This window comes from Leuciscus leuciscus (genome assembly GCF_965113295.1).
Source record: "Leuciscus leuciscus genome assembly, chromosome: 9".
Taxonomy (NCBI): domain Eukaryota; kingdom Metazoa; phylum Chordata; class Actinopteri; order Cypriniformes; family Leuciscidae; genus Leuciscus; species Leuciscus leuciscus.
In genome coordinates, this window is record NC_138733.1 from 40,856,181 (window position 1) to 40,880,124 (window position 23,944).

Consider the following 23,944-nt stretch of genomic DNA (forward strand, 5'->3'; position numbering starts at 1 on the left):
AAAACTGACATCTTAAAGACGTCTATCAGATGTCTGTAAACAGCAGATCTTTCCAGATGAAGTGATCTTTAACGGACATCTTCAGTTAATGGTTCAAGTGCATCTTTTGACACTCTTTAAAAAGAAGAGAACAGAAGGTATGATATTTCTTTGATTAGTGTTAAGGATATTCCCCATGACACATTAGTGCATTGATTTCGTAAGGAATCGTCGTCAACGTGAATTATTTAAAGTGAATGTCATCACTGAGGTGATAATGCACACATGCAAATATGTTAGCTAAATGTACATGTTCATTTATTTTAATAAAAAACAAACAAACAAAACTATGAACTCTGTTTATACTCCACTGTTTAAATCTGCATAAACCATCCATCTAAGCCACAGCTAACAAAGACTGTACCGCTAATAGTTCGACATCAAGCCGCTAGTTTGAAAGTGGCAGTTTTGACTGAGCTTCTGGCTGTTTCTATCCAGAATATCCAGAGAGAGAGAGAGAGAGAGAGAGAGAGAGAGTTTCATTCAGAAATGATAACCCTGTTCTTTTTGTTTTTACTCTTAACCATCCACTGTTAGAGCTTTGGAGCGCTGAAAAATAAATGTCACTTGGAACTCATTTATAGAGTTATTTTTATTAAAAATATATGTTGATAATTATTAAACAATTCATTGCCCTCCGAAGGCATAATTTTAGGTAGTTTGATACAAATTATATATATATTAAAAAAAATCTACTCTTTAATCCAATCAAAAAGTTTAAGGTACAGAAGCACCCCCCCCCCCCACACACACACACACATTTTTTCGACCTCTGTATACACATAATAAGTAATCCTGCCATACACAGTTTTTGACATTTAAAAAATATATTTAGATACAAATGAGACAAATAGCCTAATTACATAATAACAGAGTCCTAATTAAGTAAATCAATTAAAAAATAAAAGTTCATCCCGTCCAGGTAACAGCTTAAAGCACCAACATATCCCGGAGAGTTCTTTAGAAATAAATAAAATAATCAAATGTAAAATAATATAAAATGTGTTCTGTTGCAAGTTCACATAGCCTACTCATGTTTCCTTGGTTTATTGTTGAGCTGTCAAGTTGTCATGTGTAGAAATAATCAGTTCCTGACTTGTTCTTTATTTGTGTCCTTGAAGCAATTGTTTTTTTGTTTTTTTTGTTTTTGTTTTTTGAAGGTGTGTCCCTGATCTTGCCACACTGAAGGTGGCAACCCTGTAGCCCGGATGGGCAAGGCTTATGGAGGCTTTATGCAAAATGTACATCGTAAGAAGTGTTCTTTAGAATAACTGGTGCTTGTGGAGAGGGTAGCGCTTAAAGTGTTTTAAAGTGTCTGCACGCAATACATTTTTAATACATTTTTAAACATTTGAATCAGAGTCCGAAGCAATAATAAATAAATAAAAACAATTATATATATATATATATATAAAAAAAGAGAGTACAAAGCAGTCACGGTTTTTTTTTAAGTTTTTTTTTTTTTATTGAAATAAATGACTCAAAAACTTTGATTCCAGCATAAACAAAGCAGTCACGTGGGTGTGTGTGAAACGAAGCTTCGGACGTCATTGGTCACGTGATTTTGATAGACCGAATCAAGCATTGATACAAATTGTTCAATTTGTTTGACACACGCCTCGGAGCTTTGGTGTCAAGCTGAAATGCAACAAAAACAACAACACATTTAAGTTAATAACACAGTGGAATCAAGCGGAATCAAGCCACAACACAGAAAGAGGGACTGAGATCGCAAACCCGATTTACTCTCCGGAGGAGAAGGGGGCGGTAATGCGCAAACAAGCTGGATGACAACCGCCGGAAAACAAGCAGAAGAAGAAGAAGCAGAAGAAGAACGTTAGTGTCGCATAGCTCGAGAACTACAACACAAACAAACAAACTAAGAAAGAAGACTGAGAAACAGATCTCGTTTTCCGTTCATATATGTAAGTGTGTGTGTGTGTGTGTGTGTGTGTGTGAGAGAGAGAGAGAGAGAGAGAGAGAGAGAGAGAGACAGAGACACATAGAGAGAGAGAGAGAGAGAGTTAGTTTGCTGCATAATGTCACTTTCAAATTCTCCGTCAACATTTACAATAATTGCTTAATAAGAAGAATCATACAAAACGAACGTTTTTATTTTATTTTACTTGGTAGCCTGAATAAGCTATTTTACATAAAAGATATTTACATACAATCCACAAGACAAAAAGCTTGAGTTTATAGAAATGACCCCATTCAGAAGTGTGTGTATCCTTGCCTCTGACTCCGTGTGGTTCCCCTGGATGACCCCTGGATGACCCCTGGATGACCCCCGGCCGCTGTTGTGTTCAGTGATGGCTGTTCTGGAGTCCTGAGCTGTTAATGCCCAATGTTCTGCAGGAAAATCCTTCAGGTCCTGAAATTCCTCATGTTTCCAGCATCTTCTGCATATTCGAACCCTTTGCAGCTGTGACTGATTCTGAGACCCATCTTATCAGACTGAGGACGATTGAGGGACTTTTAACAGTTTATTACTGTTATTTTGTCTTGTGGACTATATTTAAACATGTTTTATGTAAAATGTCTTATTCAGGACAGTACTAAATAAAAAACATAACATTCTTTTTTATAATACCTCTTATTTTGTTAAAATAATTTACATTTAGCAGATTCTGAAAGGTGGATGTGAACTTTTGAGTCCAGCACACAGTGTGATCACATCACTGGAGTAGACTCAGATCTGTGTGTGTGTGTGTGTGTGTGTGTGTGTGTGTGTCAGATCTGTCATGATGTCAGGGGTCCAGCACACAGTGTGATCACATCACTGGAGTAGACTCAGATCTGTGTGTGTGTGTGTGTGTGTGTGTGTGTGTGTGTGTGTGTGTGTGTGTCAGATCTGTCATGATGTCGGGGGTCCAGCACACAGTGTGATCACATCACTGGAGGAGACTCAGATCTGTGTGTGTGTGTGTGTGTGTGTGTGTGTGTGTGTGTGTGTGTGTGTGTGTGTGTGTGTGTGTGTCAGATCTGTCATGATGTCGGGGGTCTAGCACAGACTCAGATCTGTGTGTGTGTGTGTGTGTGTGTGTCACAGATCTGTCATGATGTCGGGGGCTCCAGCACACAGTGTGATCACATCACTGGAGTAGACTCAGATCTGTGTGTGTGTGTGTGTGTGTGTGTGTGTGTGTGTGTGTGTCAGATCTGTCATGATGTCGGGGGTCCAGCACACAGTGTGATCACATCACTGGAGTAGACTCAGATCTGTGTGTGTGTGTGTGTGTGTGTGTGTGTCACAGATCTGTCATGATGTCGGGGGCTCCAGCGGTGCGCGTGAGCATCGAGTCGTCCTGCGAGCGGCAGGTACAGGAGGTCTCTCTGGACGGCTTGGAGACCTACGCCCCCCCGCTCTCCATGTCCCAGAACCTGGCTAAGCTGGCGCAGCGGATCGACTTCGGCCAAAGCTCGGATGAGGACGAGGACGGGCTCGAGCGGGACAGCCGTGAGCAGTGGAGCAAACCAGAGGCCGAGGAGGACGAGGGTAAGTGTGTGTTGGGGTGGGTGTTTGGTGCTCACCATTACATGCAGATCGCCACAGATTTTGATTGGGTGTGTGTGCATAGATCTGATTATACAGTAGTCAACATTTGAAGTGGATCAAAACCTTTCATCAAAGTTATACATGAATTTTGAACAAAACCCGTTCTTGTCTTAGGACAACTCTGAGTCTTTAGTCAACCCAATATTATACACCAAATGCCCTTTAAGCGGACTACAATCATTACACACAGTCTTCTGCAATAAAGCAAGGCAGAAAATAATTGATCAATTACAAACAATAGGACAAATACATTAGAAAAAATATAAAAATGAAATAAACTTTTAAGTTTTTACATCTTACTGCGTTAGATTAAGCTGAGAAGGGTCACAGCACTTGCATGTTGTCGTCCTGCTGTTAGTTTCACTGCTTCTGTTCTCGTTTGTAAGTCGCTTTGGATAAAAGCGTCTGCTAAATGAATAAATGTAAATGTGAAGTGTTTCATGTACAGTAGCATAGGGTTATTTAACTGCCCTACTACCATGAAACACTGTTTAGTCTTCACTATATGAATTAAATATAAATGTATTCATATTAAAGATTAAAAATTGATTGTCAAAAGCAGTGAGTGTTTTTGCAGTAACATTAGTGAAAGGTATGGCAGCAGTTTGAGGCTGCTGTCCCTTTATGAACGAATGCACATTTGTTTTAGTTTGCGTCGGACATAACCGACTCTGTTCACATCGAACACTCCACAGTCACATGATGTGCTTTGTCGTAGTTGTGTGTGTGTCGTAGCTGTGAGAGAACTGAATTGGAGATGGCATGTGTGTGCTCGTACTTCATGTGTGTGTCCGTCAGCGCGAGTCCTCGTTCGCTGCTCATTGTGATTAACGTCAGTAGCTTTAAGTAGTATTGCGAAGTTAAACAAGTGTAACAGTTTAGAAAATTAATTTTTGAAATTTGTGAATCAATACAAATCGGTAGAAGATGGAGAAATTTGGATCTGTAAGATTTTTAATGTTTTTAAAAGAAGTCTCTTCTGCTCACCAAGGCTGCGTTTGTTTGATAAAACTAAACAAAAAAACAGTAATATTGTGAAATATTATTCTAATGTAAATCAGCTGTTTTCTATGGGAATATATCGTAAAGTGTAATTTATTCCTGTGATCAAAGCTGAATTTCCAGCATCATTACTCCAGTCTTCAGTGTCACATGATCCTTTAGAAATCACTCTAATATGATGATTTGATGATCATTATTGAAGAAACATTTCTCATTATTATCAATGTTGAAAACAGCTTTTTACATTTTTATTTCAAGATTCGTTCAGCATTTATCTGACATAGCCGCGTTTCCACCGAAATTACCCGGAACAATTTGTCCCAGGAACTTTTTTCCCAGGAACTTTTTTTGCCCCAGACCGGTTGCTTTCTGCGTTTACACCGCGGTCTAAAGTACCGGGAAGGTAAACTGTGCGCAACTGCTCCTCCCAGTCTGCGACGGACAGTAATCAGTTTTGAGCGCCACATTTATAATAAGTATGGAGGAGATTCAAACTGTGCTGCAGTTATGTATTGGTTTACTAACGAGGTAATTAACAAAACAAAATAGACGAGCACTGATACTAAAGCGTGTTCAGAAAGCTCGTATGCGTATAAAATTAGACATCGTATGTTATCAGTTCTCTTACGAGAGGTACTCTCGTACTGCGTAAATCTTACGCTAGGGGAAAATCTCTTTTCCGCGAGATACTGAAGCCAAAAAATTATCCTTAATTTTGAAATAATGTAAAACGCGTTGCGGCAGCATGCAGACACAGGCGAGACGGCTTGTGCGCCTATTGGCTGCCCTGCGGCAACTGCAGCAGCCTATCGATAAGGCCCACTCGTGACGTCAGCTCCAATGGGGGCGCTTCGCGCCCAATACGTCACGTCCCGCCAGAATGGGCGTGGTCTAGGGCTATAAACATAGCTTCGAGAGGCTAGCTCACTGATTTTTCATCTCTTCAGCGAAGCTCTCGCATCGCTGGACCCGGAGAGAAGCCGCGCCGCCTTCAGTCGCCTTCCTGCTGCGCTATCCGGCGTTATATCCTTTCTCTGCTACTGTGTTTTGTGTATGTGTGTGTGCTCGCCGCCGCGACACACACTCTCATTGCACTAAAAGAGCCGGGCGTCTTTTTCAAGACGCCCCTTTCCTGAGGATCACGCAGCTCTCGCGCTCGCGCTCGCTGACGGCGACCGCCCTCACTGCGAGCCAGTTACTGCCTGGTGACTCTGAGGACTCACCTGGCATCCTTCTCCGAGACTGCTCCTCCGCCCCCCCCAACCCGCAAAGCTCGCCGGTGCGCCCGCTTGCCTTGCCTGCTTGGGGGATGATACCTGCTCTCCCTCTGTTCGAGCCGCGCAAACCGCGCCGTTCACAGGGGATGTCAGGAGCGGACGGTCACGGGGCTAGCTTTCTCTCTCCCTCTGTTCGAGCCGCGCAAATTGCGCCGTTCACAAGGGAGGCTGGAAGCGGACGATCGGGGTTAGTTTTTCTTTACGTTACAAGAAAGCTACCCTGCCCTTGCGCCCCATTCACGCGTCACTCACCGGCGAAAAGACAACTCAGTTCCCTGATTAGGCGACTGGAAATATCAATATTGCAGCAAACGAGCCTGTTGTAACACGCACGCTTGCAAGCAAACGCCGAAGAAAACATGTTGACGCTCTTTTATATGCTCATGCATCTATACACCTTTGTGTTCCCCCCTGTGGCTCAGTGGCGGAATCTTAGGTTTTTCACACGAGGGACCGGGGTTCGAATCCCGGTCTAACGGCAGATATATTATGCCGCCAATGCTTCGCTCTGTCAGTTCCCTGAAAGGCGACTGCAGATGTGCATTTTGCAGCCAACGAGCGCGCTGTACAACCCGCTCGCCTGCACCCAAACACCGTTTCTATGGTTCCCGTGCGTCACTGGCGAAAGGAGAAAAGGGTGTTTTTTTAGCCCCGCTGCGGCCGGGCCGACCTCCACTCCTGACACATTTCTCATTCCCCTCTTAAGTTCAGGTGACTGGAAATGTCAATATTGCAGTGAGCGAGCCTGTTGTTTTGCACGCACGCCTGCAAACAAACGCCAGCATGTTGACGCTCTTTGATAATACTCGCGCTACTGAATATCTATGTGTCTTCCTCTGTGGTCCAGTGGTAGATCGTCAGATTTTCACGCGAGAGACCCGCGATCGAATCCCGGGTCTACCGGCAAAACACACTTTTTGCCGTCAATTCTCGCTCTGGCAGTTCCCTGAAAAGGCGACTGCAGATGTGTATTTTGCAGCCAACGAGCGCGTGGTACAACCCGTTCGCCTGCACCCAAACTCTGTTTCTATGGTTTCCGCCTCTGAAGTTCAGACGACTGGAAATGTCAATATTGCAGTGAACAAGCCTGCTGTAATACACGCACGCCTGCAAACAAACGCCAGCATGTTGACGCTTTGTTTCTATGGCAACTTCTCGCTCGTTCAGTTCCAGTAAATGCGACTGTTCCAGTGTATTCTGCAGTAAACAAGTCGGCGAAATAGCCCGCTTGCCTGCACACAAACGCCGCTTTTACGGCTACCCAGATAAATCCCATAAGAGTGTATTTTCTGGTGTCCCGGCCACGGCCGATGGTGTTACGAATGTAGACGAAATTCCTACACAGAAACACAGCCCGTCACACAGGGCTCGCGCACATGAAATCGACCCAGGTCGATTGCGCATTAAACGTGGTAAATGTGCCCACTGCCCAGTGCCCACAAACACTACGTTCCGCATATCTCAAGGTTTCTGTAAAAACAAAACCAACGTGCATTCGCTCTGCTCAGGCGAACAATGCTCTCAGTGTTGTAAATGTGCCCGCTATCCCGCGCCCACATTCACACATAGACATGACAGGTCCTACGGGACTCGCCCAGCCCTCCCCTCTCGGTTGACCACCGCAAAGGAGTCGAGCGCGGGCAATCTGCCCGCCGTTATCAGCGCGCCCCCTGCCTCGAAGCGCGACGCTTATGTTACAGCACACCGAAGCCCCTCTGTCGCTGAGCGACCAGAGCGCGCTCCGCATTCAGCCCCTAGCCATTCGTGCAGATGCATGGGCAAGGCTACCCGGGGGTTTTGAAGTGGGTGCTAGACATTATAGAAAGAGGCTATTCGCTACAGTTTCGCCGACGCCCTCGCCGCTATGTGACGCGCGTCGAAGCTACGGTAAAAACAGAAGTAGCACCACCTACTTCGAGCCGAAATTTTGAAACTGTTGAGCAAAGGGGCCATAGAGCCTTTATCTCAAGCTCAGAGTGAAGGAGGGCTATACAGCAGATACTTCCTGGTACTGAAAAAAGACGGGGGTCTCAGACCCATACTAGATCTAAGGCAACTGAACAGAGTGCTTGCAAAGCAACAGTTCGGAATGCTCACGACCAGAAAAACCCTCACGCACATTCGCCGAGGAGATTGGTTTGTGTCAATAGATCTGAAAGACGCATATTTTCAAATACAAATAGCGTCACGTCACAGGCGACGTTTGAGATTCGCCTTCGAGGGCCAGGCATATCAGTGCTCAGTCCTACCGTTCGGCTTGTCTCTAGCCGCTCGCACCCCTCAGACTACAGGGCATGCGAGTATTGAACTACTTGGACGATTGGCTGATTCTAGCTCAATCTCACTCGGTGCTCATAGAGCACAGGACCATTTTGCTCGATCACCTCGAGAATCTGGGTCAATTGGGCGAAGAGTTCTCTGTCTCCCAGACAGATAATATCTTTTCTGGGCACAGAACTGGACTCGCTGTCTATGATAGCGCGACTGTCACCAGAGCGCGTACTAGACATTCAGCGCGCAGCGAGCTCTTTCCGCTGCGGCGCATCTGTCCCGCTCAAGAAATTTCAGAGGATGCTAGGTCTCATGGCCTCAGCATCATCAGTACTTCAGTTGGGCTTGCTTCGCATGCGCCCGCTACAGTTCTGGCTGAAAGCGCGAGTACCGCGCCGAGCGTGGGCTTCCGGTCTGCTTCGTCTCAAGGTCAATCAGAAATGCATCGCAGCTCTGAAACCTGGGAAAGCAAACGACTTGTACCAATCAGGTGTTAGCCTGGGGACTTCCTCGAGTGTGAAGGTAGTGTCTACGGACGCCTCCACCTTGGGATGGGGAGCACTGCTCAAGGGCAGACCGTTCTTCGGCCAATGGTCAGAACGGGAGAAGCTTCTACACATAAACTGCCTCGAAATGTTGGCAGTAGACAACACACTGACGCGTTTTTGTCCCTAAATACGAGGACACCACGTCCTGGTCCGCTCGGACAACATGTCAGTGGTGTCCTACATAAATCGCCAGGGCGGCCTCAGGTCCCGAAACCTGCACAGGCTGACAGAACGCCTCCTGGTGTGGGCTCAGCGCAACCTGCTCTCGCCGAGAGCAGCGCATGTGCCAGGGCTCCTGAACGTAGGACCGGACAGACTGTCCAGAAACAATGTTCCGACAGGCGAATGGCCTCTACACCCACAGACAGTCCAGCTGCTGTGGAAGAAATTCGGCAGAGCGGAAGTAGACCTGTTCGCGTCTCAAGAAAACGCTCACTGTCTGGAATTTTTCTCCAAGAGCAGGGACGCGCTGGCTCACGTATGGCCCCGCCGCCCGCTCTATGCCTTTCCTCCCGTCTTTCTCCTGCCTCAGGTGATAGAACGGATCAGAGAAGGATGCTCAGTGCTACTCGTAGCGCCGTTCTGGAAAAACCAACCCTGGTTCCCAGTTCTGATGCAGCTAGCAAGCACTGCCCCATGGCCAGTGCCAGTGAGGAAGGACCTCCTCTCTCAGGCCAAGGGCTCGTTTTGGCATCCGCGCCCAGAGCTGTGGTCCCTTCATGTTTGGGCCATCAACGGGTACCCGCTGACCTCCCCAAGCGGAGTGTTAAACACGATCATGCAGGCTAGAGCTCCGTCTATGCGACGTCTCTATTCCTCGAAATGGTCAGTGTTCTCCAGCTGATGCACAGCTTGTGGCGTGTCGCCCCTAGACTGTGGGGTGACGGAGGTTCTCTCCTTCCTACAAGAGCTGTTGGACAAGGGCAGGACCCCTTCCACGCTCAAAGTGTATGTGGCGGCCATAGCAGCGTTCTCAAAAACAACGCTGGGTCAGTCAGTAGGAAGGAACGATTTAGTCATCGTCTTCCTTAGAGGAGCTAAGAGACTGAATCCTCCCAGGCCTCCCTCAGTCCCTGTATGGAACCTTTCTACAGTGCTGGAAGCCATGAAAGGTGACCCATTCGAGCCTTTACAGACGATTGATCTTAAACACCTGTCTTTCAAGACAGTGTTTCTTCTGGCTCTCGCTTCAGTGAAGCGCACAGGGGACTTACACGCGCTCTCAGTAAGCGCGACGTGTATGGAGTTTGGGCCTAATGACTCAAGAGTTATACTCAAACCTAAGCACGGTTATGTTCCAAAATCCCTCAACACACCGTTTAGGGCGCAGGTCATTCCCTGTCAGCCTTACCGGTCTCTGACGAGGAAGGAGACGCAAGCTTCCTTTGCCCAGTCAGAGCATTAAGAGCTTATGTGTCTCGCACGTCTGTTTTCAGACAGACAGAGCAGCTCTTTGTTTTCACTCTACGGACGTTCTAAGGGACTTGCCGTGTCGAAACAGAGCCTATCCAGTTGGATAGTTGATGCTATAGCGCTGGCTTATACCTCTAAGGGCTTACAGTGCCCATTTGGAGTCAGAGCACACTCCACGAGAGGCGTGGCCTCGTCGTGGGCTTGGTCTAGTGGGATTGCCTTGCAAGATATCTGTATGGCGGCAGGCTGGGCCTCCCCGTCTACATTTATAAGGTTTTATAACCTAGAGGTTCCCGCCTTGCAGGCTAAGCTGCTTTCGGTCTAAAATCGGTACTGTCTGCCCTGATGTGTTCGGGCCAGAATACTGAAACTGCTTGAGCAAATGCTCGCTGTTGGATCGCGCAGCTCTATGGGCAGTGTGTAAGACCCACTATATTCGTCAGTCCAGGCCGGGGGTCGCCCTGACTGTACGACACATCATCAGTATAACTGCTCCTTATAAGATGTTATATTATTACAGGAATGATGCTATTCTAGCCACTCTTTCCTGGGCTCTCTATGAGTCCATTATGATCATGTACTATATGAGCCCGGGCACTTGCCCTTGGGACTTTGGTGCTGGATCTTAGCATGCACGGCGTTTTACACTGTTTCCCCTAGCGTAAGATTTACGCAGTACGAGAGTACCTCTCGTAAGAGAACGTACTCGGTTACTAACGTAACCTCGGTTCTCTCTAGAGAGGAAACGAGTACTGCGTATCTTGCCGTGCCTGCACACGCTCTGGTTCGCTTCGGCGATGAAAAACCAGTGAGCTAGCCTCTCGAAGCTATGTTTATAGCCCTAGACCACGCCCATTCTGGCGGGACGTGACGTATTGGGCGCGAAGCGCCCCCATTGGAGCTGACGTCACGAGTGGGCCTTATCGATAGGCTGCTGCAGTTGCCGCAGGGCAGCCAATAGGCGCACAAGCCGTCTCGCCTGTGTCTGCATGCTGCCGCAACGCGTTTTACATTATTTCAAAATTAAGGATAATTTTTTGGCTTCAGTATCTCGCGGAAAAGAGATTTTCCCCTAGCGTAAGATTTACGCAGTACTCGTTTCCTCTCTAGAGAGAACCGAGGTTACGTTAGTAACCGAGTACGTTATTGTGAGATGCCTGGGACGAACGCGCAAAAAATTCCTCTTTCGCAAATACGCTTAAAAAAAAGCCTGAACCCCGTCTATCAATCATAAATAGTGACAGTCTTGTAAATAGTTGTTTGTTACTCTAACCTCAAAGCGCTATTTCAATCCTGTTATAGTAAATTTGTAACATGGTTTGGAGTGCCTTGCAATAGATGACAATGTGTAAACATAATGACTTAAAGGAGAACTCTGTAACTCTAGCGAACTCTAGTCACTTCTTCGCTGATTTTTCCTTTTGTTGTCGCATGTTTTCCCCACGAGCTCCCCCTACAGCTGTGGGGGGGCGTATATTTCACAACACAGTCGTAAAAAACTCACTTGCGGCGGCCTCCTCCCCCTCTCTACCGCTGCTCATGTGCGTTTGTTTTGATCGGAGCAAGCCAACTGTATCGTGTGGAGCTATGTCTACCGAGGTGGGTAATCTGGTAATACATCATACATGCGTGTGTGTTTATGTCGAATTGCCGTAAAGCAATTTGTGTTTCGCGCTCGTTCTCGTTCTAGTTCTCGCTTCTCACGAGACTTCCAATTTCACTTTGCCGGGACGGCAGTGCGCAAGTTGCAAGGTTGGTTTTCCGCCTGGGAACGCTGGGGGGAGCGGGGAAAGTCACCAATATCACCAGAACAGGTTGTTTAACCATCCAAATGATTTCTAGACAGTTTTATTAAGTTAAAAAAGTTACCAAGTTCTCCTTTAATAATAAAAGCTGTGGCAGAAAAGAGACGAGCACTGATAAAGCGTGTTCAGTAAGCTCGTAATGCTAACGTTAGATATCATATTTGTATGTTATCAGCTATTGTGGACATTGACCGTGAGATGGCTGGGACGAACGCGCAGAAAGTTTCCTCTTCCACAAATACCCTTAATAAAGCCTGAAACTCGTCGCCAGTCCACCAGTTTTTTTTATTAAATTCCATATTTGCAGACAGACAACTCTTACTGCATGAAGCCACGACACGAACCGCAATAGATTTTTTAATCTGCGCGGAGTCATCCATGTGACACTGTGACACTGAAGACTGGAGTAATGATGCTGAAAATTCAGCTCTGATCACAGGAATAATCTACATTTTTGAAATATATTAAAATAGAAAAGTTATTTTAAATTGTAATAATATTTCACAATATTACTTTTTTATTTTTAATCAAATAAATGCAGCCTTGGAGAGTGGAGACTTCTTGACTGACCTCTCTCTCTCTCTCTCTCTCTCTCTCTCTCTCTCTCTCTCTCTCTCTCTCTCTCTCTCTCTCTCTCTCTCTCTCTCTCTCTCTCTCTGTGTGTGTCTCTCTCTCTCTCTGTGTCTCTCTCTCTCTCGCTCTCTCCCTCCAGGTATGGTGAAGTTCCAGCCGTCGCTGTGGCCGTGGGACTCGGTGCGTAATAACCTGCGCAGCGCTCTCACGGAGATGTGTGTGCTGCACGACGTGCTCAGTGTGCTCAAGGACAAGAAGTACATGGCGCTCGACCCCGTGTCCCAGGATCCCTCAGTGGGAAAGGTCAGTTTATTCTGTGGTTCAAAGGGGCGTATTACAGAAACTTTCATTCTTAAGTTAAGATCTGACTAGTAAATTTAGGATTTTTCACAAATTCGTATTACAGAAGCAAATCTTAAGTTGATTTAGGATTCTTATCTTGTCTTACAAAATCTCATCTTATCTGTAGTTAAGATAAGATACGATTTTTTCAGGTTTGAAAGCACGAGGCGCACAGCACTGCCTTTTTAGGCCCCGATCACACAGAATGAGAAAGTGCGCTGCGTGTTCAGTGGATTAAATCATTTACTAGATTAACGATCGATCAATCAACAAATTAAACTCACTCATACTGTCATAAATCACTAAAACGTCATCCGAATTTGACATATAATACATTTTCTTGTCCCTAATAGTCAACATAATGCAGGGGAAACTGTGAAATGAACTGCAGCAGTGCTAAACTTGCAAAATTATAACACTCGAACTATAAATGTATGAATTAACTGTCGACAGTTTCTTTTCCAAGTGGAAAACAATAAGTGGTCTACTTATGGTTCTAGTCAAATCATATAAAACAGTGAAATCACCCTCGAACTCTTGCCTGCACTCGAGACGGTGACGGGAGCTCCACTGAAAGTCTTCTTTCCTATTGGTTGTTGCTCGTGAAAATCGCTTCTCGTTTGCATCAAATTGAAATTTTTGAACTTTTGTCGCGTGTCTTGTGTCGCTTGACGCCCACATTCTGTCACCAACGTCACTGTCGCCGGAAGTCGCCAGCGCTCCATTGAAATGAATGGGATCGTGTTTCTTTGTCGCTGCGTGTCGCTGGCGGTGTGATCGGGGTCTGAGGATGCTTCTGTCACACCCTTTTCCTCTCTGTAGGATTGTAAAGTTGTGATGCTTCTGTATCCTCGTGTCCAGACCCCGCAGGTGTTCCAGCTGCTCAGCAAGAAGAAGTCTCTGGCCACGGCCGCGCAGCTGCTGCTGAGAGGAGCGGAGAAGCTCACCAAGTCTGTGGTGGAGAACCAGGAGCAGCGCCGGCAGCGTGACTTCAACTCTGAGCTGCTGCGCCTGCGCTCGCAGTGGAAACTGCGCAAAGTCGGAGACAAAATCCTGGGGGATCTCAGTTACCGCAGTGCCGGTAATGCAGTGATTTATCAGTTAGTGCTGCAGGGATGAGCAAAAAAGTATATCACGGGATTTGTCAAAATGGCTTAGTGTATCTCGAATTTGTATCCCGTAAATAACCCCACTAATAATGCCCAGAATGGCACCACACTTCTACAGTAGCACAAACAGATTCTGTTCTCATAAAACGAGGCATTGGAAAGTTTGTAAGTAGATCAGGAGTTTATTTAAATAACACTTGCCTGACGGCTAATGCTACCGCTAACCCGGACGTCGAAGTCACTTCCGTGATTTGGGAAAAGCATGTGAAAGTCCTGGCATAAAGTGATGCATAAGGATGTAGTGTAACGACGCCCAGTTCCAGGAATGCACTAATATTTTGTTGGTAGTACCAGTTTATAACAATTATTAGTTAACACTAAGTTGTCAACACTTCTAAAAAAATATATATTTTAAACATCCTTATGCATCGCTTTCTGCCATTTCTTATATCACGGTATTTTTCTAAATTATACCGGTTTCACGGTATAAAATGTTTTTTTTTTTAACTTTTTTTCAAGCATGACTGGGTGTTAACCACATTTTCTTCTGATTGAAAGAGGAAATACTGCAGTAGATTGACTTAGATTGCCCCATTTTACTGTCATGAGAGAATATTGAAGAGAAATCCCACACTAGTATTAGGTTTGCAAGGCTGTTAATGAAGAGGTGCCAGCAGGAGGCGCTGTAGGAGCGGCTGAAATAGCGCTCATAAACGCTGCTTTATCAGGAAAGATAAAGAAACTTTTCTAAAGACAGTCAATTCCCTTCAAAGATACATTCATATAAAAACACCCGGGCCGCGCTTTGACTTCGTTCGTCTTATCACTCAAAATACGTGTCTATATTGACTTAAACGTATGGATTACAGCCTATCATGTTCAGTTTATTCAAATTAATATAATCTGCAGTATTTGTCATAAAAGGGATGATGTTTTCATATGGTTATAAACAGCATTTCCTCATAAATGTGAAGATTATGAACATATGAATGCTGAGGTGTTTAAAGGGATAGTTCACCCAAAAATGAAAATTATTCCATAATTTACTCGCCCTCAAGCTATCCTAGTTGCATATCACTTTCTTTTTCAGACAAGCACAATCAGAGGTATATCAAAAATATCCTGGCTCTTCCAAGCTGTATAGTGGGAGTGAGTAGCGCCTGATGTCCTGGGCTGGATCTCGACTCGCGTACGGCACTGATTATAGTTTATAAAGTTTTAAATATGAATATTTCATACACAAACACATGGCTTCGCTTCAGAAGGCCTTTATTTAACCCTCTGGAGTCGTATGGATTAATTTTATGATGGATGGATGCACTTTTTTAACCATTAAGTCCCATTATAAAGCTTGGAAGTGCCAGGACATTTTAAAATATACCTCTGATTGTATTCGTCTAAAGAAGAAACTCCTATACTCTTAGGATGGCTTCAGGGTGAGTTAATTCATTTTTGGGTGAACTAACCCTTAAATATGTGGCGTTGGCGTTTCAGGCTCTCTGTTCCCGCATCACGGCACGTTTGAGGTCATCAAGAACACAGACCTTGACCTGGATAAGAAAATCCCAGATGATTATTGCCCACTCAACGTGCAGATCCCCAGCGAACTCGAGGGATCCGCGTACATTAAGGTAAAATTCAAGAATAGCAGTGATGTAACTCGCCTGACATCAGATGTTGTTTTCCCCAAGATAAAGTGTGTGTGTGTGTCTTTGCGCAGGTGTCCATTCAGAAACAGTCTCCTGATATCGGAGACCTCGGCACCGTCAATCTCTTCAGAAGACAAGCTAAAGCTAAGCCTGGTAAACTCAGCTGCTGATGAACCACTGCGGTCAAACTGTTCTCGCGTGTGGGGTAGATATGGGGAATTATTATAACTGAATATATGGGTAATTCTCTTTAAATAGTCATTAAAAGTTTAGTTCGCCTGAAAATGAAAATACTTTCATTGTTCTGTAGGGATTTCTGTGAGAGATTTTATAGAATGAATGTCACCAAATAGTTTTGGTCACAACTGACTTCCATTTTATGGACAATTAAATTAGTAAAGATGGCAAAATGTTTATTTTTGGGTGAACTGTCCCTGGAGGTTTCCTGATTCCTGAATAGCATCTCTGATTTAAATTTATATTCCTAAAATTCTTCTTGAACTATTTGTTCACCTTGTTAATCGTGGAGGTTTTGAATGGCAGAGCAAATGCATGTTTTGTGTTGTTCTCCACTGGCCTGATGTCTGATCTGATCATGTTCTCCTCTCTCAGGCTCTCAGATGTGGCATTTAAAGCTTGAAGCGGCTCAGAACGTGCTGCTGTGTAAGGAGATTTTTGCCCAGCTCTCACGTGAAGCCGTTCAGATCAAATCACAGATTCCTCACATCGTCGTCAAGAACCAGATCATCTCGCAACCCTTTCCTGGTATTTACCTTTACAGCTAATCATTTAGCAGACGCGCTTATCCAAAGCCGCTTACAAATAAGTAAGAGCAACATAACCAGCCATGCACACACATGTCATTTGATCACTGTGATTCTGTTCGTGTTTTAAGACCTATAGTTATATTTAGGGCTGCGTATTGTTCAGAAAATTAGTTCGATACCAATATGATACCATGATTTCGATAACGGTTTTTGAACGATACTTTTAATTTTATGAACATATCTAATTAATTGAATTCATAAAAACAACTTAATTTATTAATTTGTAAACTATAATAAGGCCTTATGAATTGTTTGATAATCAAATGAAGGCACAAAAAATGTATTTATCTTTTATTCAAATGAAAATTAAACAAGCCCTTTAATTTTTTGGGCAAACAAGTGCTAAACAACAGAGGTTTAGTGTTAAAATTATAACATGGAAAAAAAGTATTATTATTATTAGTATTACATTAAGATGTACATTATACTGTACAAGAGTAATACATTTCTATCGCAGTTTCTTTGTTAAACCAAACTTATTTTAACGAGTTGCCGTGTAGAACTACTTCTGTCATGTGATTATAGTTTCTCTCAAATGAAATGTTGTCTAAGTGAGAATGTTAAATTGCAAAAGGCCTATTTAAATATGAATCCTGCATGTTGTGTGTGTCTCTGTGTCAGTGGTGCAGACTAGGGGTTTCACAACTACTGATTTTTGCTAGTCGACTAGTTTTGCATAACAGTCGACGACTAGTCGACTAGTCGTTAAATTATTTATTCATTAAATTGACGCATTAACGCATTGAGCATTGTTAAGGAAGACAGAGGAAGGAGTTCTGGTGAATTATTGGAAATGTATGTTTGAAATTCAGAAATAACATAATAAATAAATTCATCAGTTATTCTTGTGTTAATACAAAAACAGCAGCATTCATTTAAAACATTCTTGTAATTAAAACATTCTTGTTATGAACTGCCACACCACGCGCATCAGCGAACGTTGAAGATAAACATTGCCACATGGCTAGCCTCAGACAATAACATTGTCAACATCACGACATATTTTTTGCATATAGTTTTAACTGTGCATTTTTCATTGCATCTTTAAGCAAATATCATTTAAGCATATAGGCCGATACAAGTTTGATGTAGGTTATACTGAACCACTAGCCTATATTTTTGTATCACCTGCGACACACTGGCTGCGTGAGCGTCTCAGCTTAACAGGTTGGAGTTTGCACACTGCCTGCGTGAGACACGCGATTCAGGCGCGGCTCGAACCGCTAGAGTGCAGAACAGCGGAGTTTGTATGGACCGAAGTGCATGCCTGAGCTTGTGTTTTCGGTTAAGCTGCGTTGCTTTGACAATGTGGAAAATAGAATAATAGAAACAAAATGTATTAGTCTTTTTACCCGTTATTATCAATCTAAATTAATCTCGTTTTTAATTTAAATGAATCTCGTTTTTAATTTAACTTAATTTCGTTTTTCTTTATTTAAATTTCGTTTTTTCTTTATTTAAATTTCGTTTTTCTTTTTTAAATTTCGTTTTTTCTTTATTTAAATTTCGTTTTTTCTTTATTTAAATTTCATTTGTTTGATTTAGCCTAAATTGCGTTTTTTCTTTATTTAAATTTCGTTTTTTCTTTATTTAAATTTCGTTTTTCTTTTTTAAATTTCTTTTTTTCTTTATTTAAATTTCTTTTTTTCTTTATTTAAATTTCATTTGTTTGATTTAGCCTAAATTTCGTTTTTTCTTTATTTAAATTTTGTTTTTTCTTTATTTAAATTTCGTTTTTCTTTTTTTAAATCTACCCTTTAGCCTACTGTGTCAGTAATTTGTTAGTCAGAAAAACATTAGACAACCTTAAAAGTATGGCTTAAGTTAACAGACCTGTGTGTGTGCGTTTTATATCACCAGTGCAGTGTCCGTTCTCGTAGCCCTGCCCGTGTGAGGTGCGCCATTTCCCACTCGCGCTGTTCTGTAGTTTACTAAATGTTTATTAATTCTGAATGTGTCCCGTTTTGCGTGTCCATCTATATTGCACCAAATGCGACACTGCACTCCATGACCTTGACCGTTTTGGACGCATAGGTACCTCAGCGCCTGACGCCATTTTGTTTTCCGACTAGTCGATTAGGGCCGACAGCGCCGACTAGTGGTTGTGACAGTCGACTAGTCGGCTAGTCGACTAGTTGATGAAACCCCTAGTGCAGACGCGCGGTTTAGTTTACGCACATGGTGTTCGTCTGCGCCATTGTTACCATCAAGCCGGCGTAAACTAGTGTTTTCCTTGATGCCTCGCCACAGCCAATCACCAGCACTTGATTTGGTCACATCATACATGCTGCATGCTTATTGTTTCACTGACATTGACCAGATTAACCCCTCAAGTATCGAAATTTGGTACCGAACAACAATAATGTTTTTGATACTCAATGGTACCCAGCCCTAGTTACATTAGCATGTGTTCACACCACCCCATTCTAGAATTCTTTTTTTCCCGATGTGTACGGGCCTTAACTGTGTGTGTGTGTGTGTGTGTGTGTGTGTTCAGGTCTGCAGTTGTCTATCTCTCTCTGCCACTCCACTGGAGAAAAGAAAAACCAGAGAGCTTCACCGGACAAAAGCAAACCAGACGACCACCTGTATGTGTTAGAGCACAACCTCCACCAGCTCATACGAGAGGTACACACACACACACACACACACACACACACACATCAGAGACAGCCGCTTGCGTCACTGAGTCTGAGGTGTGTGTTCCTGTAGTTCCACAAGCAGACGCTCAGTTCGGTGGTGATGCCTCACCCGGCCAGCGCCCCGTTCAGCCACAAGCGCATGCGGATGGCGGGACCCATGGCCTACGACAAGACCGAGATCAGCGCTCTGCAGCAGAGTGAAGGACTCCTGGAGAAGATCATCAAACAGGCCAAACACATCTTCCTGAGGAGCAGGTGCGCCACACACACACACACACATCTCACACTGTGCTCTCACTGCGCACCCTTCAGAGAGAAAGTGACTGCACCTCACTGTGTTTGTGTTTTTCCTCAGTACGGATAATCTAGAAATCATATATAAATACAGTGTTGTCACTAAAACTGCTATCAGTTACACCATGGAAGGCTGCATATAAACTGAGAGATTGGGTCAAGGAAGTTCTACAAGGAGAAGTAGGCGTGTACGATGTTGACTAAAGACGTCTGGATATTTTCTGGAATTTTGGCTATAATGATAATTCGAATATTTTATTCATTTAAAAAAATTTGGCTAAGTGTTTTTATGCTGGTTAGGACTGTCGTGGACGGCCGACTCTCATAGCTTTTCATATTCTTCATATTCTGTGCAGTGGTCAGAATATTAACTTTCATGAAGGGCCGATATTTGCCACCTTAAACTGATTTCCAGGGGCATTTCTTCCTTTTATAATGGAATTTATTTTTCTAACCCCATTAGATGTATGCATCATCTTACATTTTTACATTTAATCAATAAATTCTATTTATTGGACACATTCAATTTATTGGAATAAGTCTCATTATCAATAAAATCTATTTTTGCACTGCATAGTTTCATATATTTTCACATGTGACTTTTAGTTTTTGCAGTGAGTGTCATTCTCGATAATGTCAGCTCACGCATTGTTAAATAAACAATTACAATAGTATCGTAGGCGATGCATATCAGACACCCCTAGAGAACAGCGTACATTTTAGTCTGAAAAACATAACAAAAAGTAACATTTAAAGATGCCGTACATCCAAAATAGTGTTGGATTTCATATGTTGATCAAAGGTTTTGACCACTGAAAAGTCTCTCTTTGTCCTTGTGTCTTTCAGGACGGCTCGAACCATCGACAGTTTGGCCAGTCGTATAGAAGACCCTCAGATCCAGGCTCACTGGTCCAACATCAATGATGTGTATGAATCCAGCGTCAAAGTGCTCATCACGTCTCAAGGATACGAGCAGATCTGCAAGTACGACTAGATAACGTTGACACAAAAGCACATTAACGGCAGTTACAGAGACAGTAGCTGAGAATGTAGGCCTCATTCATTACAAACAACCATGACAAAGGCTGATTTACACCACACAACTCTTGCACAAACCTTTGCACTGATTTTCAGTAGTTTCCACAGGTTTGAGTTGACCAATCTTCACCCCTTTTCCACCAGAATTGGTTCGAACTAGAGCCTGTCGTGAACCGACCGTTCTGACATGAGCTCGACGGACATCTGACTAGTCTAGTAACTGCTGTACTATAGTAACCTCAGTATTATGCTCCTCGTGTTATTAAGAGCAAAACCATGTTCTGTGCATTTACTCAAACGTATAAACATTGTGAAATTGGACAAACAGTGAAACTGAAGCGCTTCTCCTCACCCAGGTAAATGAACACAACGGCTCAGCGTTAAAAGGACATTTTGATTGACATCACAGTGTAGGGCTGCTCGATTATGGCGAAAATCGAAAAAAAATGTCTTTCTCATATGTCACTGGCAAGGCTTATACTGTAAATATGTTCACGGTTATTTTTTCTAATGAAAGAGTGCATAATCCTATCTTTGTGATTCTAAAATAAGGAAACACACAGAAAGCTATTAATGCTTATTTATTAAATATTTCAAACAATTGAATCAAATGCACTGTTTGCACTCTTCATATTCGGTAATGTGATTGTGCTCCAAGTGTTGAAACAGATTGGTGGTATTACCTTTGGTCGCTATAACAGTTTTTCTGCAGTGTTTGCATTTGACTTGAGTTTGTTTGGTGTCAAAATGACATTTTCCTTGAAAACCCTTGCCTCATTTAGTATACAGGGTTTTATGAATATGCAAATGAGCCCCGCCTCCACTCACTCACTCAGCTCAGAGATCCACTGGTTGACGATCACACGTTGATCTGATTGGTTACAAGGTAGTTTGTGACGTCAGAAACACCAGCGATTTCAAAGCGTGTGTTTGAGACTGTCTTTGGTTCACTGCAGTTTTAAGGAGAAAATACTCAGCAATGCTGTCGACTTATGAACTTACACATGGTTTGACTTAAAGCATATTAAAAACACCACATAGACACATAAACAACATTAAAAGCTTGATTTTCACCACAGGGGGACTTAAATATCAAACACGTCCCGCAGTTTAGCAACAGTAAACTGCATTTACAACACTCACTTGTTTGGCTGATTTGGATGTGAAGTTTGGGCTTTTAAGGAGGACAGAATGTGGCACAATAATCGCTTTACCTCGATTATCTTTTCACAATCATTGGAAGACAAAATCTAAAAATCGATAGCCATATCACAGAGTTTACCGGTACTTTGGCACTGATGTGTGAATTGTATCTTACCGGTAAAAAGCCGGAACACAATTGCTCGTGTGAACGGCACAAAGGTCAATCTGGTACTTTTACGTTCATTTACTGGGTTTAATCTGGGCTGGGGATCTACCTCATCTATTTGGAGGATATTAAACATGTTTGATATTTGAGCAACATAAAAAATGATCATGAAACCATGAACCATGTAAATCACACATGAAATCATTCTTGCATAAATAGCGTTTTCTGTACAGTTTTAGAAATAATTTACACACAAATTTTTCACAAACTCTCGACTCTCTACTCTCGTGCCTCTGATTATTTGAGTTAATACTAGGAAGAACTGTTGAAATGTGATGTGTGTGTGTGTGTGATGTGCAGGTCGATCCAGCTGCAGCTGAACATCGGTGTGGAGCAGATCCGAGTGGTGCACCGGGACGGCCGTGTCATCACGCTCTCACACCAGGAGCAGGAGCTGCAGGACTTCCTGCTGTCACAGGTGCTCGCGCTCGCCTTTGAGTTTGAGGATGCAGAAGCTCTTGGTGCGGTGCTAATCATCTGTGTGTGTGTGTGTGTGCAGATGTCGCAGCATCAGGTTCATGCAGTGCAGCAGCTGGCTAAAGTCATGGGCTGGCACGTGTTGAGCTTCAGTAATCACGTGGGCCTCGGCCCCATCGAGAGCATCGGGAACGCCTCCGCCATCACGGTCGCTTCTCCCAACGGAGAATACGCCATCTCAGGTGCACAAACACACACATCTACACGTGCAGTGCAGCTCATGTAGACCTATAAACACAGTGTTTACAGTCATACATGATGAACCAAAAGGATTTTAAAACTACTGTTGTCAAAGGGACCGATTTAGTACCGAGTCGGTACTGAAATTTTTAAAAACGTTACGATACCAGCATTTCCCTCTAGCATTTTGATCACTGTTGAACGGATTCTTAAACACCTCTGATTGGCCATTGTGTTCACTCTCAACATACATGTCTTTGATAAGCTACAATGATAAACGCTTATAAAACATGTTGTAAATAGACATAGACACGCCTCCTGTGTGTATCTGAAAACAGGCGTCTATCAGCGGATCCCTAATATAAGCGTCAAAGATGTCTTTGGCAACACAATTTAAAACTGAACGGCACATCACAGTGTTATGTAAGCTTGTTTCCGCCACGGAATAATAATAAAGGTTACTGCGGGTTTTTTTTATTTTTATCCTTTTTATTTTATTTTATTTTTAGCACTGGTTTAATCTTACAATTCAAGACTTTATTTATCGCAACTGTGAGATTGATACCTGGTATTAAGATGTGTTTTGGTCGATCGGATCACAAGTAAACGAGGGAGACGCATTCCCGTTTACACCTGGACCTGGTGTTTTAATCCGTCTTTCGGCCACTTCTGTCCAGGGGTCTCATTTATAAAACTGTGCGTAGGATCCTTACTAAAAGTGTACGTGTGCCCGAAAGCCAAAAATGCAGTACGGCACAAAATATTCAGACTTATAAAACCGTTCGTACGCCAGAACCTGCGCAGAATTCCCTTTATAAATCCCAGTCAGCGGAAGATTGTGCGCACATGCGTCTCCACCCCGAAATAACCATATAACCAAGCTTACAAGCTTACAGCTTATGTATTTAGTGTCGCCACTTGTGATCCGATCGACTAAAACGCATCCCAATATCAGGTGTAAACAGGGCCATAAAAAAGTTGCATTTACCTTGTTTATTACATGGCAAAAAAACAAGCTTGCGTACAGATGCTGTAGGAGGAGTTTAACCCTGGAGTATCCCTCTCACGCTCGAGTTTATAGCTCATGTCTCCTGTCTCTCTGTCTGTAGTGCGCAACGGTCCCGAGAGCGGCTGTAAGGTGCTGGTTCAGTTCCCGCGCAGTCAAGCCAAAGAGCTGCCCAAGAGTGACGTGGTGCAGGACGCCAAGTGGACCCACCTCAGGGGTCCTTACAAGGAGGTGCACTGGGGCCGCATGGAGGGAAGAAACTTCGTTTACAAGATGGAGCTGCTAATGGCCGCACTGACCCCGTGTCCCTGAAGCTCAGCGCTAGTGTCCTCTTCTCTCTCGGTCTCACACTCCTTTGACATGTTGCTTTCCCTCGATCTGTAAATGACTCCTGAAGTGCTCTTGAGCTTCAAGCATGGAGTTGACAAGACATTTTTCTAAGAAAAGGCCAACGATGGCCAAAACGCATGTTGGAAATAAAACATTTGTACTAAAGCTATGCATTTTTCTTTTGTTGTTATAAC

At 43.5% G+C, this 23,944-nt stretch overlaps 1 protein-coding gene and 1 long non-coding RNA gene across 2 annotated transcripts; both read left to right on the plus strand.

Moving 5' to 3' along the window:
- Positions 1-1,820: 1,820 nt before the first annotated feature.
- med17 (mediator complex subunit 17) lies at positions 1,821-23,915 on the plus strand. The gene is made up of 13 exons (XM_082178951.1): positions 1,821-1,964; positions 3,297-3,538; positions 12,627-12,790; positions 13,691-13,910; positions 15,433-15,569; positions 15,659-15,740; positions 16,200-16,352; positions 18,912-19,042; positions 19,127-19,311; positions 20,197-20,334; positions 22,058-22,175; positions 22,257-22,416; positions 23,524-23,915. The coding sequence occupies exons 2-13, from the start codon at positions 3,304-3,306 to the stop codon at positions 23,730-23,732; spliced, it is 1,932 nt and encodes a 643-aa protein (XP_082035077.1). The 5' UTR covers positions 1,821-1,964; positions 3,297-3,303; the 3' UTR covers positions 23,733-23,915.
- Positions 4,885-12,267, plus strand: LOC309505590. Its single transcript, XR_014208505.1, has 3 exons — positions 4,885-5,211; positions 11,249-11,455; positions 11,983-12,267. It is a non-coding gene; the product is annotated as an uncharacterized lncRNA (long non-coding RNA).
- Positions 23,916-23,944: the final 29 nt, after the last annotated feature.